The sequence below is a fragment of the Camelus ferus genome, chromosome 16 (genome assembly GCF_009834535.1).
Source record: "Camelus ferus isolate YT-003-E chromosome 16, BCGSAC_Cfer_1.0, whole genome shotgun sequence".
In the NCBI taxonomy this organism is placed as follows: domain Eukaryota; kingdom Metazoa; phylum Chordata; class Mammalia; order Artiodactyla; family Camelidae; genus Camelus; species Camelus ferus.
The window spans coordinates 13,594,743-13,616,512 of NC_045711.1; the positions used below are offsets into that span (position 1 = coordinate 13,594,743).

At 47.1% G+C, this 21,770-nt stretch overlaps 2 protein-coding genes across 2 annotated transcripts in view; one reads left to right on the plus strand and one right to left on the minus strand.

Moving 5' to 3' along the window:
* Positions 1–466: 466 nt before the first annotated feature.
* Positions 467–11,274, minus strand: GSG1L2 (GSG1 like 2). Its single transcript, XM_014552598.1, has 5 exons — positions 10,980–11,274; positions 6,709–6,756; positions 5,338–5,490; positions 3,393–3,504; positions 467–725 (listed from the first exon to the last, which is right to left on the minus strand). Exons 1-5 carry the CDS (start codon positions 11,272–11,274, stop codon positions 467–469), a joined length of 867 nt encoding a protein of 288 aa, XP_014408084.1.
* Positions 11,275–15,347: 4,073 nt separating this feature from the next.
* The window catches only part of GLP2R (glucagon like peptide 2 receptor), a 43,794-nt gene continuing 37,371 nt past the window's right edge, over positions 15,348–21,770 (plus strand). Inside the window, 1 exon segment of the mRNA XM_006176950.3 lies at positions 15,348–15,731. Within this exon segment, the coding sequence (XP_006177012.2) occupies positions 15,393–15,731 (339 nt within the window). The 5' untranslated portion in view covers positions 15,348–15,392.

A 21,770-nucleotide genomic window follows, 5' to 3' on the forward strand; every position in this document is an offset into this window, starting at 1 on the left:
AAGAAAATATGGGGTAGTTATACATACTATCAATTTGTGTGTGTCAATTAAGGGGAAAAAAAATGTCTGGAACCTTCTTATGAATAAAACTATGTGGGCAACAAATTTACATCCTTTGTAGTCAAAGCCTTATTTTCCTCTTTCTTCAGTTTCTCTTATCCTTGGCACTCACATGCTCCCCCCCTTTTTTTTTTGTCACCCTTGTTAAAGTGTCAGGAAAGCTTGAGATGCTCATTTATACTACAATGTCATTGGTTGATATCTTCTGTAAATGCTATCTCACTTAAAGGTACTGGCAATTTAAAAAGAATCAGAAGATGAAGCCAAAGGTGTTTAGTGATGAATGAGATGGCAGGTGGAAGATTTACCTGGACCACAGCCTTGTGAAGCTCACCCCAGAGATATTCATTGTGGACGTGGTGCCTAGCTTGCCTGCTTCTGCAGGTCTGGCAGCTTTGAGCACTGGCTAGCACATGGACACCTTGCCTGGGACATCTGATGGCAGGTGCTCAGATACACTGATGACAGCATGCTCAGCGGGGCTGGGAGCAGCTTCTGTTTCCCAAACACTTTTCGAAGACTTAGGTTCCTGGAAGTTACGCTGAGAGGGCTGACTGCCCCTCTGTACACTTTTCTTCTCTGCGATTTCCAGGCGGGCTGTGGTGTATCTGCTCGTGGCCATGACTGACACAGCCATACAGAGGGCGAAAGAACACCACGCGAGGCTGTCAACAAAAGGCACAATTAGGAGACAGTGCAGGGCTATGATTCCAGGGCTTCCTGCTGGGAGTCAGTCTGGTGAAAAGTCAGCTCCTGTTTCTACCCAATTTGAACACGGATTTTGGATTACAAATCTCAGAGATCAGCCCATGTGTTGTTGGAGGCGTTGTGTTGACAGTTAAGAGGCTGGATCCTGGAGTCACTGCGCTGAGTTTGCTCTGTGGGTTTGCACCATCTCTCATTAGCTGTGCGACCTTGAGCCCGTGACCTCACCTTTCTGTATCAGTTTCCTCACCTGCAAAACAGGAACAGTGGTGCTGCACCCTCGGTGTTTGTGAGGAATTCAATGAGTTAATGTGTGGGACGCTCTCAGCATAGTATCTGCTAACATATGTGTTACTTTTTATTGTTGTGGCCGCTAATCCAGGACACCGGCACTGGGGTATTGCTCTTTTTACATTTCTATCCTCCGGAAGCCTGTTGCATTCTGAGTTGGTAGTCTCCACTTTTCATCTTTCACAGAACCCAGAAGAGTGGTTGCCGAGAAGAACCTCTACAAACTGGCATTTGTGTGTGTTTTCATGGAGCGGAATTCCCGGGTGAAATAAATGGCTCCACAGCAATCTTCTACCAGAAAGCCGTGCAGGAGGTAAGCTCTAACCCCGCTCCACAGTTCCCAGTCATCCTTAAATATGACTTGACAACCAAGGATACCAAGATCTAGAAGAAAGGCCCAACAACAAACAGAAGGAAGAAAAAAAGCATCTAAACAAAAGAGATAACACAAGAAACAGAAGAAAACAGCAACGAAACTCTTTTATTAGTATCTTCAGAGACAAATGAGAAGATATTGCTTCAGTAAAGCAGGATCAGGGTATAGGAAAGAGGAACAACTAGAAAAAAAAGGAAGATCTCTTGGAAATTCAAATACAATTCGAAAGAAGAATTCAATAGAAAGGCTTTAGAAGACAAGTAGAAAATTTTCAGGAATACCAAAAAGAGAGAGAGAAGATGTAGGGGATGTAGTCACATCTAGGTAATTAACCCAAGAGACCCAATGTCTACCTAAGAAGCGTTCTCTGAAAAGAGAACATAAGACCGAGGAATGGGAATAATCGAAGAAATAATACAGGGAAAAATTCTCAGAATTCCAGGACATGAATATTCAGATCGAAGGACTCACCAAGCACATGAAAGAAGTAGGTGAATGTAAAGAAGATCCTCTTCAAGGTCCATTATCAGGACATTTCAGAACACCAGAAATAAAGGGTAGAAGACAGCAGATTACCTCTAATGGAATATGAATCAGAATGGTATTGGGCTCTTGAAGGAAACAATCAATTCTAGAAGGAAACAGAGCCACGTCTTCAAAATTCTAAGGGAAAATTATTTTCAACAAAGAATTTTATGCTCCACCAATCTATCAATCAAGATGGAGCATTGAACAAATAAATTTCCAGACATGCAAAGAGTGAAATAATTTACCTCTCGTTGAACCCTTGCTTTGGAAGCTACTGGAGGATGTGCTCCCACAAAATGTAGATGGAAACTAAGCAGAATACTGATGGGGAATCTGGGACAGAAGGAAGCAAGGGAATCGCAGAAGGAGATTCCACTCGACAGCTCCATTCCAGACCTGAGCAGGAAGGTGGAGGGCTTGATGGGTTGGAAGAGTGGAATAGGGAGGGATGGGGCTGAGGGATTGTTATGTTTAGTACCATTTGATTTTTTAAAATTACGTGTATATATTTCTTTTATTAAAAATTATGAAATTAAAAATGATAGGAAACAAAAATCAAAACGAAGTTGGAAACAGACCATTCTTCCGACTTCTGTCGTGTTTGGGATTTGCTTCCATCCACAGCAACAGGACCTCAGTGTAAACTGGCCACATTTGCTGGCCCCTCCGCTGACATTCATCTGAGCCCTGGAGCAGCTCTCCTCTCAACCGTGTGCAGTGCCGGTGACGTCACCTCAGGACCAAGGGCACCTGTTCAGAGGGAGGCGGCTAAAGTGACAAACAGGTGGAGGGAACGGTGTTAAGAGAAACATTTGTGAAAATTAACTTCCTCTGATTTGGGAGATGAAGAAGATTCAAGCCTAGTAAATCATGAAGCTCATGGACAGCCGTGACATACGCACAGTCCCCAGACCCTGGAACAGCAGGGCGAGAGAGCGAGCCCTGAACGTGTTACACAAGAAGTTACACGGGATGAAACTGTAAGTATATATCCACACACTTTAAAGACACAGCCATGCCTTGGACGTCCACATCAAAGAGAACCCCTGTGGTCTTGTGTGACGTGGCCACGTCTTCCTGTTAAAGACGATTTCTGTCGTGGCCTGTCTTTCCATTACAATCAGGGGCTGGGCGCCCCCTCATTGAAGTAAGCTGTGTTTAAAAAGATAATAACACTCTCTTCATTTCTCAAGCACTTCACTCTGCACCAAGAATTTTATAAACGTAATCTCTTTACCTTCCCATAAGAACATCTGAGACAGGTATCATCATTTTACAGATGAGGAAACTGGGCTACAGAAAGATTAGGGAACTCATCCAAAGTCACAAGCGTAGCAGATGGCGGAGCTCTGGCCAAGGTCAGCGGTCCTGCAAAACCCGTGTGCATCCTTGTTGGCCCGTCAGGACTTGAGCACCATGGTCAGCGACTCACCAGTATGACCAGCCATAGTCCCACGTCTGAGGCTTCCAATCTTCTGGTCCAAGGTTCACAGTGATTTCAAAAATGGTTGTGTACATCATGTGAGCCACCATGGCTAGGAGCCCTGCATGGGGAAAGCTTGTGAGCCACGGTGCAGAACGTGGTTTCTCTACCTTGCATGAGCTGGAGGTTGGGAGCCCACTGGCACCTCCTTGAGCCCTTCCAAGCAGCCTTCTTGCTTTACATGGACACTAATTTCTTAGAGTCACCAGTCTGAGCAGTGATATATGCCCCTTGGCACATCATCCCTCCCATGACCACCTCTTTCCATTTTATCATGCCCCTGTGTCCCTTCGTTACACACTCTTTTTTCCAGAACAGATGAGGGGTGTTTGAGCCACACTTCACAGTGTTCTGTCATGTTATTCTTTTTACTGTGGATTGTTTGCTAACACTCAGAAACTTTGCCTAAAAATCTGCATGTGTTCCGGCCACACTAGACTCACAGGGCAATAAGTCAGTTGCCAGTGCAATTTTCTGTCCTTCGTAAGTGAATTGGTCTTTTTGCCTGGAAACCCAGAGGGTTTTTTTTTTTTTTTAAGTGGTTTCAGTGGGATGTGTCTGGACTTGGGTTACTGCGTCAGGTCCTCCGGGTCGGACGGAGTTTTCTATATATAGATTTGGGCCTTTCGTTCAAGGAAGTCTCCTTGAGTTTTGCTTTTAAATACAAGTTGTTTTATTGTTTTGTGTTTCTTTTTTTCAGGGACTCCCATTACACCTACGTTTTAATTTAATAAACGACAGGCAGTGACCAACTGGGGATTGGTTTCAGGAGTCCAAATAGAAATTAGTTTTAACTGGTGGGGCCATTATTTAAATATTAATGGGAAAGTTTAAAGTCCTTGTGCTGCACCTGCTCTTATAAATCCTTAAACGTTCCCCGTGAGATCACACGCACACAGTTGAAACTAAAGAGCTATCCAGAAAGAGGTCTACTCTTGACTGGGGGACCCTGGGGGAGGCCAGGCCTGGGGAGGAGTCTCCAAGACTCCTTGCTATGCAGATCTGGAAATTGGATTTTATCATCTTATTCACTGATAAGAAGAGAAGACCTGGGAAGGATGCGTCACACCTGTCCAGCCCACCAGGGATCTACAAACTAGACCGGTGCACTGTTAACTCAACAGAGCTTTGTGCGTCCAGCCGGAGAAATGGAGGAAGCTATTTGTGCAGGGTGCTTTCCGTGGTGGAGAAACCCACTTAGGAGACCAAATTAAGCTGTTCTGAAAGTTGCTTGGAGGAGGGAGGGTATAGCTCAATGGCAGAGTGCCTGCTTAGCATGCACAAGTTCCTGGGTTCAATCCCCAGTACCTCCATTAAATAAATAAATAAATACCCCCCCCAATTTTTTTTTAAGTTGCTGGGAGAATACAGAAGATCAAAAAGGAAAATTCTTTATTCATATGGGATGTTTACCCCAAGCACAGATAATAATTTTTAACGAGCTACCGGTTTTTGAGTGCTCACTGTACACTGTGTGCATTCTTAGTCATCACCGTAGCCTTTTGAGATAGCTAGTTTAGAGAAGTTAAGTTACTCGCCCAGGATCACACAGCCATTAAGTGGTAGAGACCAGACAGGCAGGATTCCTCCACAGACTTGTGCCTAACCGCTGGACTAAATCAGGCAATTTCTGTTCTTACAGCCTGTGGACTCCCTTCCCAGGGTTGTGATCAAGGCATGCTGAGGAATTTTATTCTCCATTTGTGCCTGTGCCCTTTCTTTTCTTCAGTCACCCATTGCCTCCGGCAATGGGATTAATTCAGTAGCTTCTCCAGCAGCCCAGCGGTCCCGCTGAACCGGCCGCGGGCAGGAAGAGCCAGCCTGGAGTTTCGCCATTCCCTCTGGGGCGGGGTGGGGGGAATCTAGCCTTTCCGATGATGTTCTTGGAAAGTACCTGCAAGCACCATGAGGATGGCTACAGAGGCGTCCACCTTGAGCCAGTGGAGCCCCGAGCTGTGATAACTCACTCTGGAGCCCAGGAGGACAGCGCTCATCAATGTCAGAAGGATGTTCAGGACCTCAGCCCCGATGGACAGCCACAGAACACCTGGAATATGCAGGGATGACAGATGCTGGGAACTGAGAATTCAGAAGTACTAGGACATTCAATCCTTTGAGTAGAGGGAAAAATATAAGACAAACACCACAGAGTGAAAGTCCACAGATAGCTTTGCTGAGTCTTGAACAGTTGGCAATGAAAAGAAAAGTTGGGAAAGATTGTCGTTAACTGGGAGGAAGGGAAAAAAACAACCAAGCAAAACTTTGATGTGAGGAACTGAGGGATACAGGGGTCTTCATTCCCCAGTTCAAAGTTGGGGAAGATATAGCTCAGTGGTAGGTCACATGCTTAGCATGCCTGAGGTCCTGGGTTCAATCCCCAGTACCTCTATTAAGATAAAAATTTTTGAAAAATTTTAGTGGGGAGGGCATAGCTCAGTGGTAGAGTGTGGGCTTAGCATGCACGAGGTCCTGGGTTCAATCCCCAGTACTACCATCAGAAAATAAATAAATAAATAAATAAATATTTTTTAAAAGTTAATGTGTTGTTTTATTCCTCCAGAAGATACTGTCTTTTAAAGGAGAAGATAGATTAAACCAGAGGCTGGGGGTGGGGAGAGGAATCTGAGAGTTTAAAAGCCCTGATTCGTGATACCAAACCCCCATTGTTTTCTCATGGGCCTATTATTTACCATTTGGATGGGACCCCAAATACAGCTTCAAGGAAATGTGTTGGTTGTGGAAGGGATTGAATAAAAGACGGCAGGGAGAGAAACTAATATTTGCAAAAGGCCTCCTATAAAGCAGTTTGGTACTGAGGACTCAGCAATGAATGAAACGGACGTTGTCTATGCCATCACAAAAGCTACATTCCAGGTGGGAAAACATATTAAGAAAGTAAGTACACATTTGATGAGTGTTACAGAGAAGAAAAGCTGCTGCAGGCAGTAAAGAGCTACAACTCATCTTTTTCCTACTCTGTGTTCACCTCTCACGGACTGCTTGAAGTTGGCCATGGCGGGAGCGTTTACACCATGGAAAGCTGCGGACACTACCAGTCAGGTGGTGCAAAGTGGGTTGTTTCTCAGTTTCTGGCGTTCCTGACTACAGGGCACGTGAAGACAGCCAGTGGCTCTGGCTTTTGGACTCGACTTCATGAGAAAACTAGAAAAATCTCTTTCATCTTCTCCGCCAGCCCAACCAGAATAAGAAAAATTGTCCAAGTTGCAAGGATGGCTGGTGGACAGAACGTGAGGGAGATATTTACCTCGTTCTTCAGCTGGTATTACACTCTGGAAACTCCTACACTTTTCACCTAGGAGAAAAAGAGAAGAGGATCGTAAGTAGGGTTAACCTTGACCACTAGGGGCAAACGGTGTTTCCAGCCCCGTATGAGCTAGAAGTGAATGTGCTGGTTTACACCACTGGGAGCTGGGGGCTGTGTGTTGCTGCAGCATAACCTAGCCTGTCTGGACTGACACTGCCAGCCTTAGACTAGGGGAACTCAACTTCCCAAACAGCGTCCATTAGGATGTGAATCTCAAATAATTAGCTTCTGTAACAACGTTTGTAATGATTTTTTAAAAAAATGCATTGTCGGTTCAGTGGTCCTCACAATAGCCTTGCTTTGAAGATTAAATGGGCTAGGAAAGTTTCTCTCACAGTTGATACGCGCTTAAACCTTATTGCAGTAAAATAAGTTCTGCTGGGGGCTTTTTGCATATGGTGAGCTTACATCATCATTTATTACTAGACTGCAAGTACCTTGAAGGCCAGGATCGTGTCAACTACATTTTCTGGACATTTTCAGGCAGAGAAGTAACTTTGGGGAGCATCTTTAGACTTTTGAAAATATATTCCTTTTATAGGAGAGAAAAATTCCAGGTAACTTTCCTATTCAAGAACTTATAATGGCTCCCCATGTCCTCCAGTCTCAAGTCTAAATTTCTCTTCTTCTTTTACGTCCTCCCTCCGTCCAGCTGACTTCTCAACACAGAGCCCATCTTTTTGCTTCCTGAGCGCGAGCCAGCGTTCACCTTCTGCCTCATCAGGCTCTCCCGGGAAGGACCATCTGTGCAAATAGATGCTTTAGGCGGTACCTGCCCAAAGATCATAAACCTTAATACTTGCCATGCTCAACCTCCGAGTGCCCTTGGGCCTCATTCCTTCACACTTCTTCGTTGCCCCTCTGCTGTGCTATGGACGGAGAGGAATAAAGTTTGGGTTTATGAGACAGCTGCTTGGTTGAGCTGCTCTGCTGGGATGCTTCCTGGCTTGAACGTGAAGCAAGGAATCATCTGTCATGTTAACTGTCCACAAGTGGCCTGAAGGAGTGTTTACAGCCCCTGGGCTGAGGGCAATGGAACCAGGGAGCTGTCTGCTAATACACAGCCATGGTGGCCTCTGCAGCCTCTAACTTAACTCAGCTTTGGATTGATGGATGCAGCAGGACATTTCTCCTGGTTGATTCTCTGATTTCGGCAGCAGCAGGGGTGTGGACAGAGTCTGCTACCTGCTGGATCAGTAAACAAAGGATGCTGTGGAAAACAGGACACTGGCCCTAGAAGGTTAAGTTGTATATCAAAGGAATAATTTCATTAAGCCGAGACTCTTGTATCTTCCTGCCCATAGAAAAACACTAAGTTAACTTGAGATGCCTGGTTTTTCTTCCATTAGCAGTAACCTTTTGATGTTCAGCTACCTGTTTTTTGGTAAAAACTCCTATATATCCTGGCTCCTCCCGTACCTCTTTGGAAGAGTCCCTCAGAGCTATCTGAGAGGTTACCTCCTGGCTTTAAGTCCTCAGGAATGCCCCAAATAAAACATAATTCTCAACTATTAGGTTGTGCTTTTTTTTTTTTCCTGGTCGTTAGCAGCATTATGGACACAGTAGCAAACGTTTGCTTTTGTCCTCCCAGTTCTACCAGTGAGGTCCCCACAGCCTTGGGGGCATCACAATATTCACTTTGGGCACAGTAGGGCTAATGTAGCCCTTTGTTTACATCTCATCAGGTCCTCACTAGAACCCTGAGAATAGCAGGCGGACATCGTGGACAGAAGGTGGCATTTAAACCCAACAGGACTGGCTTCTATGCCGGTTCAGCCACAGTCAGGAATCATAGGAGGTTAAGTAACTTCTCTGAGCCTCGCTTTCTTCATCTGCAAAATGCGTATCACCAAAGTCCTCCAGTGAGAAAGCTATGCAAGTATTTTGCAAACTGCCTCTCATGTTTTGGTGTGCCTAATGATTGACAAAGGCAAGTACAGCTATCCGGAGTTCACAGATTTGAAGGCCAGGTTCAAAGAGCTTGGTAGAGTCAGGAACTGAAACTGGGTTTTCTCACCCGAGACCAGTGCCTTTTTCTACTTCACCACCCTGCTCTCTTTCTACGTAGCGCCCGGAGGACTGAGGGTCTATCTGGTCTTCTGCAGAGGGCTGTCTCAACTCACAGGAGTCAAAAGGAGGCCAGGTACAGAGCCAGGAGCAGGGCAGAGCGAGAATGGAGTCCAGCCAAGGAGATTAAGAGAATTCACAATAGCTTAGAAGGCTGAATTTAGCCTGGGCGAAGGGTCAGACCATAATGACCCCTTGATTAATATGAATCCTCAGAAATGATGTTCCTTTTGAATAAGGCCAGCAGGATTAAAAGGAAAAATCTTCATAAATCCCATGAAGCTAGAACAGGCGGGTGTTACACAGCTCGACAGAGGTTCACCAGCCAAGCGGCGCATCAAACCAGCCTGGGGAACCGTGTCTGAGTCTTGGGGACTGAGTCTGGCACCCTGTCTGCTTGTTCTCCCCAACCCCCCACCCACTACAGGGTGCCCAGGCCCCTCTGTCCTTGAACAGCCTAGAATCGGAACTCAGCACATTTGGTTGGCTAAATCCCCCATGCAAGGAAAAGAACATTCAGTTGAAGCACTGCCACAACCAGGCATTTTTGTTTCAAATCTTCATTTTGGGAGGGAGCTTTCTCTCTTCAAAGGCATTTCAGGCATCAGGAAGAAGGTGCAGGGAGGGGAGGGTATATCTCAGTGGTAGAGCGCATGCTTAGCATGCATGAGGTCCTGGGATCAATCCCCAGTGCCTCCGTTGAAAAATGAATAAGAATAAATAAACCTAATTACCACCCCTCTACTGAAAAACAAGAAAGTGCAGATCTATTCTGGGGAATCAGGAGGATTCCTGAAATAGCCCTCCAGGTAGGGGCTCAATGGAAGGGTCAGCTTATGGGGGGACGGAGGTGGAGCTGATTCAGAAGGAACGTATCCAGGAGGCCTCAGGGGGCAGCAGAACTGGGGGTGGCCGGACACCCCAAAGCCCCTCTCCTGGGCTTGTTCAGGGTCCAGGAGCAACCTCCCCAGGCTGGAGTCCTTAACGACAGGGCTCTGTAGCTCTGTAGCAGTGTCCTCACCACACTTAACGCAGAGACCAGGGTACTGGCCTGGACACGTGGAGGGTGAGGCCTGGCGCCGCTGTCTGCAGTGACCATGGGGGCAGGGATGGGGAGGGGCACACAGCATCTCAGACAGTTCCTTCTTGTTGCCTTTTACTTAGACCTCAGGAATAAACCACTAATGCTACGAGTATGGGAAAAGAAAAGGCAGTGAGAAACTCTAGGAAAAGTAAAACACTGTATAAGAATGTAAGGTAACAAGCCTGAGGTCAGGATAGGGATGATGGGGGGGGGTCTCTCCCGTCCACCTTGGGGATGTGCTTTCCCAGCATGAAGGGGAGACCGTCCCTGTCCCGCGTGTGGGCTTGGCTTTGCAACCAGGCTGCTGAGCACTGAGGAGTCCAGCTCCTCCCTCGTCCGTTCCTCACGAGGTAAAAACACTCTCCTTTGACCTTTCCCGTCCCTCTTCTTGCTCCTTTTCCTTCAACATTTCCTTCACCACCACCCTGTCAAGCCCACAGGTCAAAAGATGGTGCACCAGGGCTGAGTAATACAGTGGAGGAGGGAACAGACTTGTCACTAGGTGACTTGAAACGCTCTGAGCCTCAGTTTTCTCATCTGTGAGTTGAGGAAAAAATACTTACTTTGCTAGATTATTTCAAAGGTCGCCTAGAATCAAAGTCTAACTTGTTCATGGTTTTACGTCTGGTGAGTGCTCCATAAAGGGCGTTCCCTTCCCACTGATGATGATAAGAGTTTGTTTGCTAAGTGAAATTTCTATTCCAAGACCTCTTAAAAATGCAAAGATGCAGCTTAGAGTTGAGCGGAGCACTTAGATTCTCCGGGAGTTGAATGACACTAGCAGACCGTAAAAGCGAATGTTTAACAAACCCTTAGAGTGTCAGGTGCTGCTGCAAGTGATTTATGTGAAGCCGGTCATTTCATCTTTATAATAATTCTAGAGCTGTGTCCTGACTGCCCTTGTTCCTATTTTATAGAAGAGAAAACTGAGGCTTGGAGAGGTGGAGGGACTGGCTAGAGGACACACAGGCAGTCAGTGGCAGAGCTGGGTTTCAAGCGTCTGCTCCTGGCCAGTGGCCTGCACCTGTCACCCGGGGTAGGCCATGCTGGCCGTGCTCACCTGGGCTGCCGAGGCGCTCCTCGCACGAATGCCAGAGCCCCACGTGGAACCTCCGCTGGATGAACTTGTCGTCCCCCATCTCCCAGATGTACTGCACAGCCTGGCTCCCGTTGTCCGCGCTGCCCGGGCTGTAATGGATGCAGTGCAGCGCCCCTGGACGGTCCTGGCACAGCGGCTTTGCCACCCGCCGGGTCCCCTCACACCAGTAGCTGCTGCCCACGGCCGTGAGGGAGCAGGTGAGGGCGAGGCCCACGGGGAGGAGGGTCAGCGCCCGCTGCCGCCTGGCCGGCTCCATGGCCGAGTGAGGGGTGTGCAGCGTCAGGGTGAGCAGCCGGGCCCGCTCCTCCTCCGCCTCGTCGTGGTACCTGCCCCTCCTCAGCCCGGCCATCTGGCATCCTCACGTCTTCCCTCACATCCCCCTGGGGAACCGGCCCCCTCCAGCGAGTGCCATCCCTGTGAGGCCAGCACCCTGAGGAATCACAGAGCTGGGACCCCCTTCAACACCGCCGGTCCTTCTGTCCTTCCCACCATGCAGAAGCGCTGCGGGGCGCGGCTTTCTGTTTTAGTTCTTTTTAAATGGTGCTGAAATACACATAACATAGAATTGACCATCTTAACTGTGTTTTTGTTTTGTTCTGTTGTGTTTTTTGGGGGCGATGGGGTAAGTCATTAGGTTTACTTATTTATTTAATGGATGTACTAGGAATTGAACCCAGGACCTCGTGCCTGCTACACTTGTTCTCTACTGAGCTGTACCCTCCCCCCATCCATCTTAACCATTTTTAAGTGCACAGTGAAGTACATTCACGTCCTGCAACCAGTCTCCAGAACTTTTTTCATCTTGTGCAACTGAAACTCTAACCCCACTAAACACGAACTCCCCAACCCTCCTCCCCCTGCCCCTGGAAGCTCCCCCGACCGCTTATATTCTCTAGGGATTCGGTCACTCTAGCTATATGTGGAATTTCTCTTTTTGTGACTGGCTTATTTCATGCAGCATAATGTTCTCAAGCTTCATTGTGTTGTAGCAGGAGTCACAATCTCCTTGCTTTTGTAACTGAGAAGGACCCTTAAGGGGCCTTCCTGGCACAGACTCCCCCACATATTCTCTGCTGTAGCACCTCTTTGAAATACCTAGATAATGGTATCTGATGCGTATTTCCTGAGTTTTTCAGATGCTAAAACCACCAGGGGAGGGAAGAAATTAACTACGTGGTGATCATCAGCAGAGCTCCCAGACTTTCTGGAGCCTAAGGATTGATCACTATTAACCATTCAGAGAATTGTGCACAGCTGACTACATATCCTGGGACACCCCTCCCTCACCTGGCCTTTAAAACTGCTTTGCTGAAACCCTTTGGGGAGTTGGGCGGCCAAACTTGGGCATGAGCCGACCACTGGGCCCTGCAATAAACCTTCCTCTGCTCCAAGCTCCAGCATTTTGGTTTGTTGGGCCTCGCTGTGCAGGTGACACTTTTAAAGGCTGAATAATGTCCCACTGTGTGGCTAGACCACGATTTGTTTATTCATTCTGGAAGACGGGGTAATTCGAGCGGGTGTCCGGTAAGACTGCTCGCCTTTGCCTGGTGCTTTGAGCAGGGTCCTCAGGCTCCCAGAAATGGGGAATCCCAAGGCCTGCCCTGCTTTATGGAGAAAGGGACTGCTGAGGACAGCTCTCTGTCCCAGAATTCAGCACCACCCTGCAGCCTCTAAAGCTGGCAGGCAGAGCCCCTTGGCACACCGTTGCTGGAGCTGGAGGAAGAACCATCACATCCCCAGGTCTTGGGCAGGTTTCTGCAACAAGGGAGTAGGAAAGAATTCAAGACAAGCCGTAGTAGGAGGGGTCCCTTTTCTCCACACCCTCTCCAGCATTTATCATCTGTGGACTTTTGAATGATGGTCCTTCTGACTGGTGTGAGGTGATACCTGATTGTAGCTTTGATTTGCATTTCTCTGATAATTAGTGATATTGAGCATTTTTTCATGTGCCTATTGGTTATTCATATGTCTTCATTGGAGAATTGCTTGTTTAGGTCTTCTGCCCATTTCTGGACCAAAAAAAAGAGTAAGCCATAGTAAAGTGACAGTTTATTTAGAGAGATACACACTCCACAGAGAGAATGCAGACCGTCTCAGAAAGTGAGAGCGCCCTGGAGTGTGGGGCTGTTTGTTTTATACTTTTTTTTTTTAAATAGTGGTACAGGGGACAGAACACAGGACCTCGTGCATGCTAAGCATGCGCTCTATCACTGAGTTAGACCCTCCCCTGCTAATAAGTGGGAGGAATATTCTAACTATTTGGGGAGAAGGGGCGGGGATTTCCAGGAGTTGGGCCCCGCCCACTTTCTGGCCTTTTACGTCAGCCTGGGAACCGTCGTGGCGCCTGGCGGGGGTCACTTAGCGGCTGACGTAGTGCAATGAGGTATAACGAGGCTCAAGGTGGACGGGGGTCGAGTCTTCCGCCATCTTGGGCGCAGGAGGGTCTGTCCACTTTCTGCCGTATCCTCAACAGCTGCATCATTCTTTTAATGGCTGTGCCCTGCCCCCTCCCTCCTGAGTCGTTATCACTCATGCCCGCGCCAAGGGGGCATTGCGGGAGTGGCCACGCTGAGGCTGCTTCTCCGGCAGGACACTGATGATGCCGTGAGGGCGGGAGGAGGGTAGCAGAGGAGTCCACGTGGCATCTGGGCACACAGGTTCTTGGGCCCCCGTTAGACACCTTGAGGAGCCCCTCGGACCCCCTCCGATTTTGCCAGCCTGGGCAGGTAGGAGGAAAAGCCGGATGTCATTTGGTCAGTATCACTCTGTCTGTATTCTCCTGATGGCAAAGACTAGGGACTGTGTTACGACATGCTGTCGGCAGCCTGTGAGCTGTGTCTGTCTGTCCTGGTTGCCGGCCAGTCTTGCGGGAAGAGGAGTTACCTTGTTTTATCACTAAGTGGCATCCATCCAACGGGTGAAGTCGTGTGTAGCCCCCTCAACCCCTGTCTCTTCCAGGAAGAAGATGTTTTTGAGAAAAAGTTTAGAGAGGTTAGATAAAATATTCTTACCAAGCAGGCAACTTGGAACGTAGTCTGTAACGTGCAGTTGCTGAATAGCTAGCTTTACAGCCACATCAAGGGTCAGAGGCATCGCACCAGCCGTGTTTTTCCCCTATCACATCATCCTACTCTGCTGTCCCAAAGAGATGACCACATTGATTCCAGGTCACATCCTTATATGAGTCCATTTTGGGGGTCTTTATTCATCATAAATGTTTTACTGCTAAGGTTGAAAATCTTGCTGTGTGGGGTTTTTAAGATTTCCAAGGATATCTATTAAGTGATGCTCACCTGTTTTTCCCAACTGTTCAAAATTCACTCACTTAGGTAAGTTAACCAAGATGAGCTCCTTCAGTTCAACTTATGGGAGAAAAAAAAACCTAAATGGAAACACTGTCTTCTCATCTCTTGCTGACCTTGTGTTTCATCCAATCAGGATGTCTTCTGCTTGGACCACCAGTTGGGAAGGCTGGGAAGACTTGGAAAGGGATGCTGGGAGCTGAAGAGGAAGAGGCTGGTGAGAAGCGCCAAGCAGAGCCTTTCAGAGACATGGTGCTGAGCCTGCTAGAGACAAGGAACTCACTTAGAGAGTCAGAGTCAGATATGACACTGTCCCAAGTAGCTGTGGTCAGGGGACTGGTCAGAAGACCCAGGAATCCTGGCTCTGCCATTCACTTGCTGTGTGGCTTAGGGCAAGCCACCTAACCTCTCTGAACCCGTGTCTCAGCTGTCAACTGGGGAAATAATCAGCCCCTTACAGGGTTATCGGGATGATGAACAACTTAGGACGCTGGGTGAAAAGATTTGGTCAGTGTGAGTCGTGATGAGAAGGATCTGTAAAAGGACCGCCAGGTGGGCTGAGGGAACTTTGCTCACAACAGTGGGGCATCCAGGGACATACTCGTTTCGGACTTTTCAGCATGTTGTGTTGCTGCTGTGCAGACAGGACTTGAGTTGCTGAGAGGGATTTTGCTTCAAGCCCTGGGTCAGGAACTGCTGTCTCCTGGGCTGGCTGACTGTCTCTCTGGAAGCCTTGGCATAAACATGGCCCAGAGGAGGCCCTGCCTTTGTGGCTGGACAAGCTTGAAGCTTAGTCAGAAACGTGCCCCCTCACCTCAGACCTGGCTGGGGGCCCGTCCTCCCCATCAGCTGGTCCCAAGCCTGTTGCATCCCCGTCTTGTGCAGAGAGCCTGACCTTGGAAGGGGGGGTGGGACCCACTGACCGCTTTGCCTTTTCTCCTTGGTGGCTTCTGCCCAGAAGTCCCAGGAGCACAGCTGACTTGGGGGAGGTCTGGGAAAAATCTCCCTGCCTTTGGGGGGGCCGGGGCGGGGGATGAGCCGCGGCTGATGAGAAACTTTGGAGATTCGGTAGATGGCTCTCGACCGGAGCAGCTGCTCTCGGCGTGGCGTGGAGAGGGTTCGTGCAGACATTTCCTTGCCGTGCGAAGAGGATCGCAGGAGGAGGCCGCCTGCGGCACATCTCGGACGGTCAGAGCCATGTGTCGGCACTGGTGACCACACAGCGAGGACGATGAGGCCGCCACCGAGCAGGGCAGGGCCCGGGAGGAGGAGACAGGGGCCCCTGCCCAGAGCCCACACGCTGCCCAGCGGCATCCCTGCCGCCCGGGCACTGCCCTCCCCCGGGAGACGCGCTCTCTCGACCCCTGCGAGGCCCCTCATGGCCCTGCTGCTCCTGGTCTCCATCAAGCAAGTAAGAGCTGCTTTTATTATTATCTCTACACTTATGATCAGTTGTACGTATTTTCCAATTATAGAAGCCCCTGAGGCCTCTGGTAGGCAATTTGGAAAATATAAAACATATTTAAACAATAATATTCAACCATAATCCAAGCATTCAGAGATAGTAATCACTGTTAATATTTTGGTATATTTTCCTCAAATCCTTTTTCTCTCCTTTTTTTTTTTTACACAGCTGGAATTAGGATGCAGAAAACATTTTATATCTCGGTCTCCCCGTTATATCATATTATAAGCATTTTCCCTTGTAAGAGTGAACGCTGCATATAGCCTTTACAATTCCTGCATGTTTCCTCCTATCTGTTTTCATCATTCTTTGAGAATTTAGATTGAATGGGAGGGTCTTTTTTTTCCCCTTCCTTCCTTACTTCTTTCCTTCCTATTATAAAAATCCAGAATGCTCATTGTTTAAAAATATACGTTTATAAAAGCCAAAGAACTATCAATACAAACTATAAATCACTGTAATCCCATCACCCAGAGCTCACCCTCATTCACGTTTTTTGGCTTATTCTTCCAGACATTTTTCTACCATATATTTACATATAGCTTTTTTTTTAAACAAACATAAGGCTCATACTATAAATATTATCTTGTAATCTGCTTTTTTCATAACAAAACACACTGATAACACAAGCTGACATTTTTCTTGAATGCTCACTATGCGCCAGGTCCGGTGCCCCAGTATGATTTATGCTCTCAGCAACCCCGTGAGGGAGGGTCTCCTGTTAATCCCATTTTACAAATGAGCAAACTGAGTCTCCGGGAGTTGAACGTTTTTCTGTGTCAGTAAATGTAGCGGTGCAGGCGTGATGTTTAAGGGCCTCGGGGATGCATCATAACGTATGTAACTATCCTCTTTAGTGGGGCTTCTGTTAGCTTGTTTTATTCTTATCCAAAGAGGTGAGACCTTTGCCCCTTCCCTTTTCAGGGTTCCATTTTTATACTGGGCCACGATGTGAAGGAACTTCAGTTCCACACATCTGAGGAAAGAAGAGTCTTGAGAAACGCTTCTCTTCCTTCGGTCCGTGGGCAGAATTTGTCTCTGTTTGCAGCCTCGGAATTCTGATCCTTCCTGCTTGCGTGGAGGGAGGGCCGGGGTTCCAGATCTCTCACGTGTTTGACTTACCAGACTTTCCTTGGGGCTGGCCCAGAACTGGACAGACAGAAAACCCCTACCAAATTCTCCGTATTCAAATGTTCCCAGAGGCTGGCTCCAAACCCTCATAGATTATAGACGGGAGCCCAGTGCATGGTTTCCTGGGATTCTTGCCCTGGTGGTGGTAGCTTCGTGGTGAGTGACCAGAACATTCCTGAGGGCCAGGTGGCCTGGCCAGCCTCCTGTTCTCGGACTTAATTAGTTAGTGGTGGGGCTGTTGTTGGGAGAGTTGATAGAGAATTTGCTTCAATACACTATTGCATATTCACACAGAGTATATTCAGCGAATTGGTGTTGTTCACCTTCTATTTACAACCATGGGTCGACTGTCTATTAAGAGCCAAGCTCTGCTGCAGCACTTGGCATTTCCTCATTTATCATCTTGGCATTTTATCATTTATCATCTTCCCTAAACCCCCCAATGAGTCTCTGAGAAAAACGATTGTTTCTGAACCCATTTTACAGACGGGGAAATTAAGATTCATGCGAGTTACACGATTGCCTGCGATCTTTCACTTGTGAGCAGGGAGCCATTGCGCCTGCTCCCAGGGCATTTGAAGTCCTGTGTTCTTTCTTCCCTAGCATTCCTTGGAAGCTGTTGACATACGAATATTTCTGTGTCACAGCAGCAGAATCTGCAGTGCCTCAGGCCGGCTGAGGTCTCTGACAAAGCCACTTCCTCGGTGTTTTCATAATTAATAATGTGCCTCTTAAGAACTCCCCTCCCCGCCTCGGCCACCAGCCTGTTTTCAGAATCTCTCCGCGCTGTCTGTCGCGCGGTGTGTGCAGATGGTTCTGACGGCCCTCCTCTGGGCCATCCGTCTTAAGCCTCGTGTTCTTTCTCCAGATGTTTATGTCAGGAGGCTTTGCGCAGACTTTTGTGATACGTTGTGCTCATAGACGCTGTTCCTGCGTGGATATAAATGACCGTGGCGTGGTTTTTGGCAGGAAGTCGTCATAAAATTCACTTCATGAGAAATCCTCAGGGATAGTTTAGTTTTTAGTTTCTAAATTCAAGCTGGGAAGTAGTGCTATCCCCTTACCATCCCCCCAACTCATTTAAGTTAATTAGTTGCTTTGGCATCAAAAAAACATAAACTCTCTAAGGCTCTTGGAGAAGTGAACGTGTGGCTTTTTCATACGTTGCTGGTGAAAGTGTAAAAAGCTGCATCTTTTTACATTAAAAAAAAATTTTGGCAGAGATAGTTTGGCAGTACACTGTCAAAACCTTTTAAGAACGTATAGTCTATGACCCAGAAATTCCACTTCCTCCTAAGAAAACAAAGATGAGCTCAAGTGTTTATGAATACTTTCATTACAGCATCATTTATATTAGCAAACATCTAAAAACAACATAGATGTTCAGTGCGGGAGGATTTAAAACATAAATTATATCACATTCATCCGTAGAAAATTACGTAGCTCTTAAAATGGTGTTGTAGAAGTGTAGTTCTTGGCATGGAAATAGATTCATAATACATCTTCTAGCGAAAAAGGGACTATGCAACAATATGACTTCCCTTTGGGGTAAAATTAAAAAGGAAGGAAAAAGAAGAAAGAAAAAGAATGTATGTGCACAGACTGAAGAGTCTGGAAGGAGATGGTTATTTCTGAGTAAAAAGATTCTGATTCCATCTGCTGCCCTTTTGCTGGTCTGTAATTTTTATTTTATTTACAGTGAAGTGTATTCCTTCCATAACGAAGAATAATAGACATTTTATTTAAAAGCAAGTCAACAGAGACTTTTTTCGCCTTTTCCTTAATCCTGTCTCAGCCAAGTTAGCTGTTGATGCTGGTTGTCTGTGCATGGGAAGAGGAACCAAGACCAGGCTGGACTTTTCCAGTAAGAAAACACCCACTCATGTATCACCTTTTATCATTACTTTGTTGAATTTGGCTGTGCTTGAACTTGGATCTGCCTCTTGCGTTTTTGGTGTCGTTAGGACGAGTACCTGGGAAGGTGGTCTCAGTTTGTCCAACTCCCTTAGATTGGCCAGATCCAGTGTTTCTGAAGTTTGTTTTTTTTTTTTTTTCCCTCTTTTTTTCCTGCTCCTGACCACAGCCATTAGTCATGGCAAGGGACGGGGAGTGGGGGAACGTTAGTCCAGGGAGAGCTCACATATCTGATTGATTTTATTGTCTCTTCCTCTGCTAGGTCCTAGTGAAGTCCCCGAGGATATAAACAGCACTTTATCCAAGGAAGGTCTTACTTTGGTGACCTGGGGGATTCTGGAAACTTATGATTTGGTTATCAACTTCTCAGCTGAATTTGTAAAAATAATATAGAGTCGGTCATGGTCTCTTTAGGATGTGGGTTTCTTTAAACAGTGTGTTGCTAATGTCCCATTGTGCCTCTGGGGCCGTACCCAGGAGAGAGAGATGAGTAATGGAGACTTAACACTCACTGGAGACTGAAACCAAGGGATAAATGCCCATTAATTCACCATCATTATCATCGTGATTGCTATTGATTGACAAATCCCATGTTTCCCAAATTGTGTGCTAAGGTGCCCCAGGACACCCACAAGGAACCTGTTCTGAGGGTAGCAGTGAAACATGACAGTTTACACTGTGAGAATTACTAGCTTATGGTAGTTTGTGGTGCCAGCGTTATATCATACTGCATTACTTTTGATGATGCATCTTTGCAAAGCTCGGTTTTCTGCAGTTGCTGTGATAAAAAAGCAAGCACTGCAGAAAATCAGTGCAGAGCAGGAACCTGCATGGGGCTGTCCAATCCGATTCTTAGGTTTGGGACATTTTTCAGTCCCTAGTAGGTGCTAAGTTGCTGGGATATAAGCACTTGTTACGCTGTTCAGATCTACCTACTGAATTAGCGGAGCTTGAGATACTTCTTTTGGCTTGGGGTGCATGGAAAAATTACTGAAATATGAAAGGCAGCGTTGATTGAGAAAGTTTGGGAACCTCTAGTCTAATGACCATACCAGCTTTTGTTCAGAAGGTTGGCTGTGTGACTCCTGGGACAAATGCAGAGGCAGTGCTCACTGACCGCATCACGAGTGCCCTGGGGCTGGGGGGTGGGGCATGCTCGGCACAGAAGTGGGGAGACTGGATAATTACTCAGGAGGTAAAAACTGCCTACCTGTTGGGCTCATGGATTTTTTTTTCTTAAATGCTTTTTCTTTCTTTCTTTCTTTTTTAATTGAAGTAAAGTTGATTTACAATGTCATGTTAGTTTCTGGTGTACGGCACAGTGATTCAGTTATACATGTTCTTTTCCATATGCCTTTCATTATAGGTTATTATAAGATGCTGAATATAGTTCCCTGTGTATACAGTAGGACCTGTTGTTTACCTATTTTATATATAGTAGTTTGTATCTATTAATTCCAGACTCCTAATTCATCCCTCCCTCCTCTCCCCTTTGATAACCATAAGTTTGTTTTCTGTGTCTGACCCTGTTTCTGTTTTGTAAATACGTTCATAGATACTTTTGTTTTGTTCGCTCTCTCTCTCTCTGTTTGGATGCCTTTCAGTGGAACCTCTCCCCAGTTTACAGTAGGCTCCCCAGCTCCCTGTAGTTACACCTGTCCTACCTCCTTCTTTCAGGTTATCTACCTGGCCCAGAAAAGCATTTTGAGTTTTTCACCTCTAGTGAGGGGAGACAAGACTTGAAAGCAAGTTGATGAGATGGACGATCTTAGCCCTGATCACATATTCAGCCTCTCCGTGTTCATCCCTACCCTCCGCCGCTCCACCTCTGCGCCTGTTTCTTTGGCTAGAAAATGAGAGAGAAAGAGGACAGTAGCCCCTGTGCTGGGGGCTGGTGTTCAGAGACTGTGAGGCTCTCTCAGCCCTCAGGGAATGTATTTAGGTGGTTAGGGAGATGAATGAGTGACCCACCCTTGACAGTACAGGGCGATGAGGTCACGAGACACTGAGAAGGGTTACCAGCTCAAGGTCCAACTCAAGTGGGACCAGCGGTCATTGGCTTGAGTTGAGCCTTGAGAGATGAACCAGGAAACGAGTGTGGGAGGGAGGGACCATTGGGAAGTATGAAGATCCCAAGTCGTGACTGGGGTTGAGAGACTTGAGATGGGGATGGCTGAGAAATTAAATCTTGAATCAGCAGGTCCCCAGGAGAAGACTTTAAGCAGGAGCGCCCTGTGCACAGGTCTGTCCCATGGACCTATCCCTCTGGAACAGTGTAGAGGGGGCACGTGGCACCAGGCTGGAGGTGGAGGAAATGGGAGGCAGGGACGGACAGGAAAGAAATGGAGGAGGATGGACTCCGGTGCATGGGTGGATGTGGAGTGAAGAAGGGGGAGCAGTGGAGGACAACTCCTGGTTTCAGGTTTGTGACATAGAGGACCGGGGTGTCAGTACTGAGCCACTGGGGAAGAGCCTGTTTGGAAGCAGAGGAGGGCAGGGTAGGATGGTCATGTGACTTCTTGGGCCAGCCAATTACCTAATCTCCTTCTCCTTAGCAGGTGCTAAGTCCTTGAGGGCAGAGACAGTGTCTTGCCATCTTTGTATTCCCTTCAACTCCTTCCTAATGCAAAGCTTGCACACAACATGTGCTCGGTTAACATGAGTGAATTGAAGAAGAGAAAGCCCCTTTAATTTTTTTCTTCTGTTTTTTTTTTATTTAATTTTTTATTGAATCGTAGTTGATTTACAATGTTAGGAGAAACCCCCTTTTAAAACCAGAACACATGGTACAGCTACACAATTAGAAGTTGTTAGACAGCCCAGTTATCTGGAAAGCCCAAAAAGCGTGTGGCTGTGCATCCAAGGTTCTACGGGATGGGACAGTGAACGTCAGAAAGAGAAAAATCCCTGATCCTTGGTACAGGAGCAGAGCATCTGTTA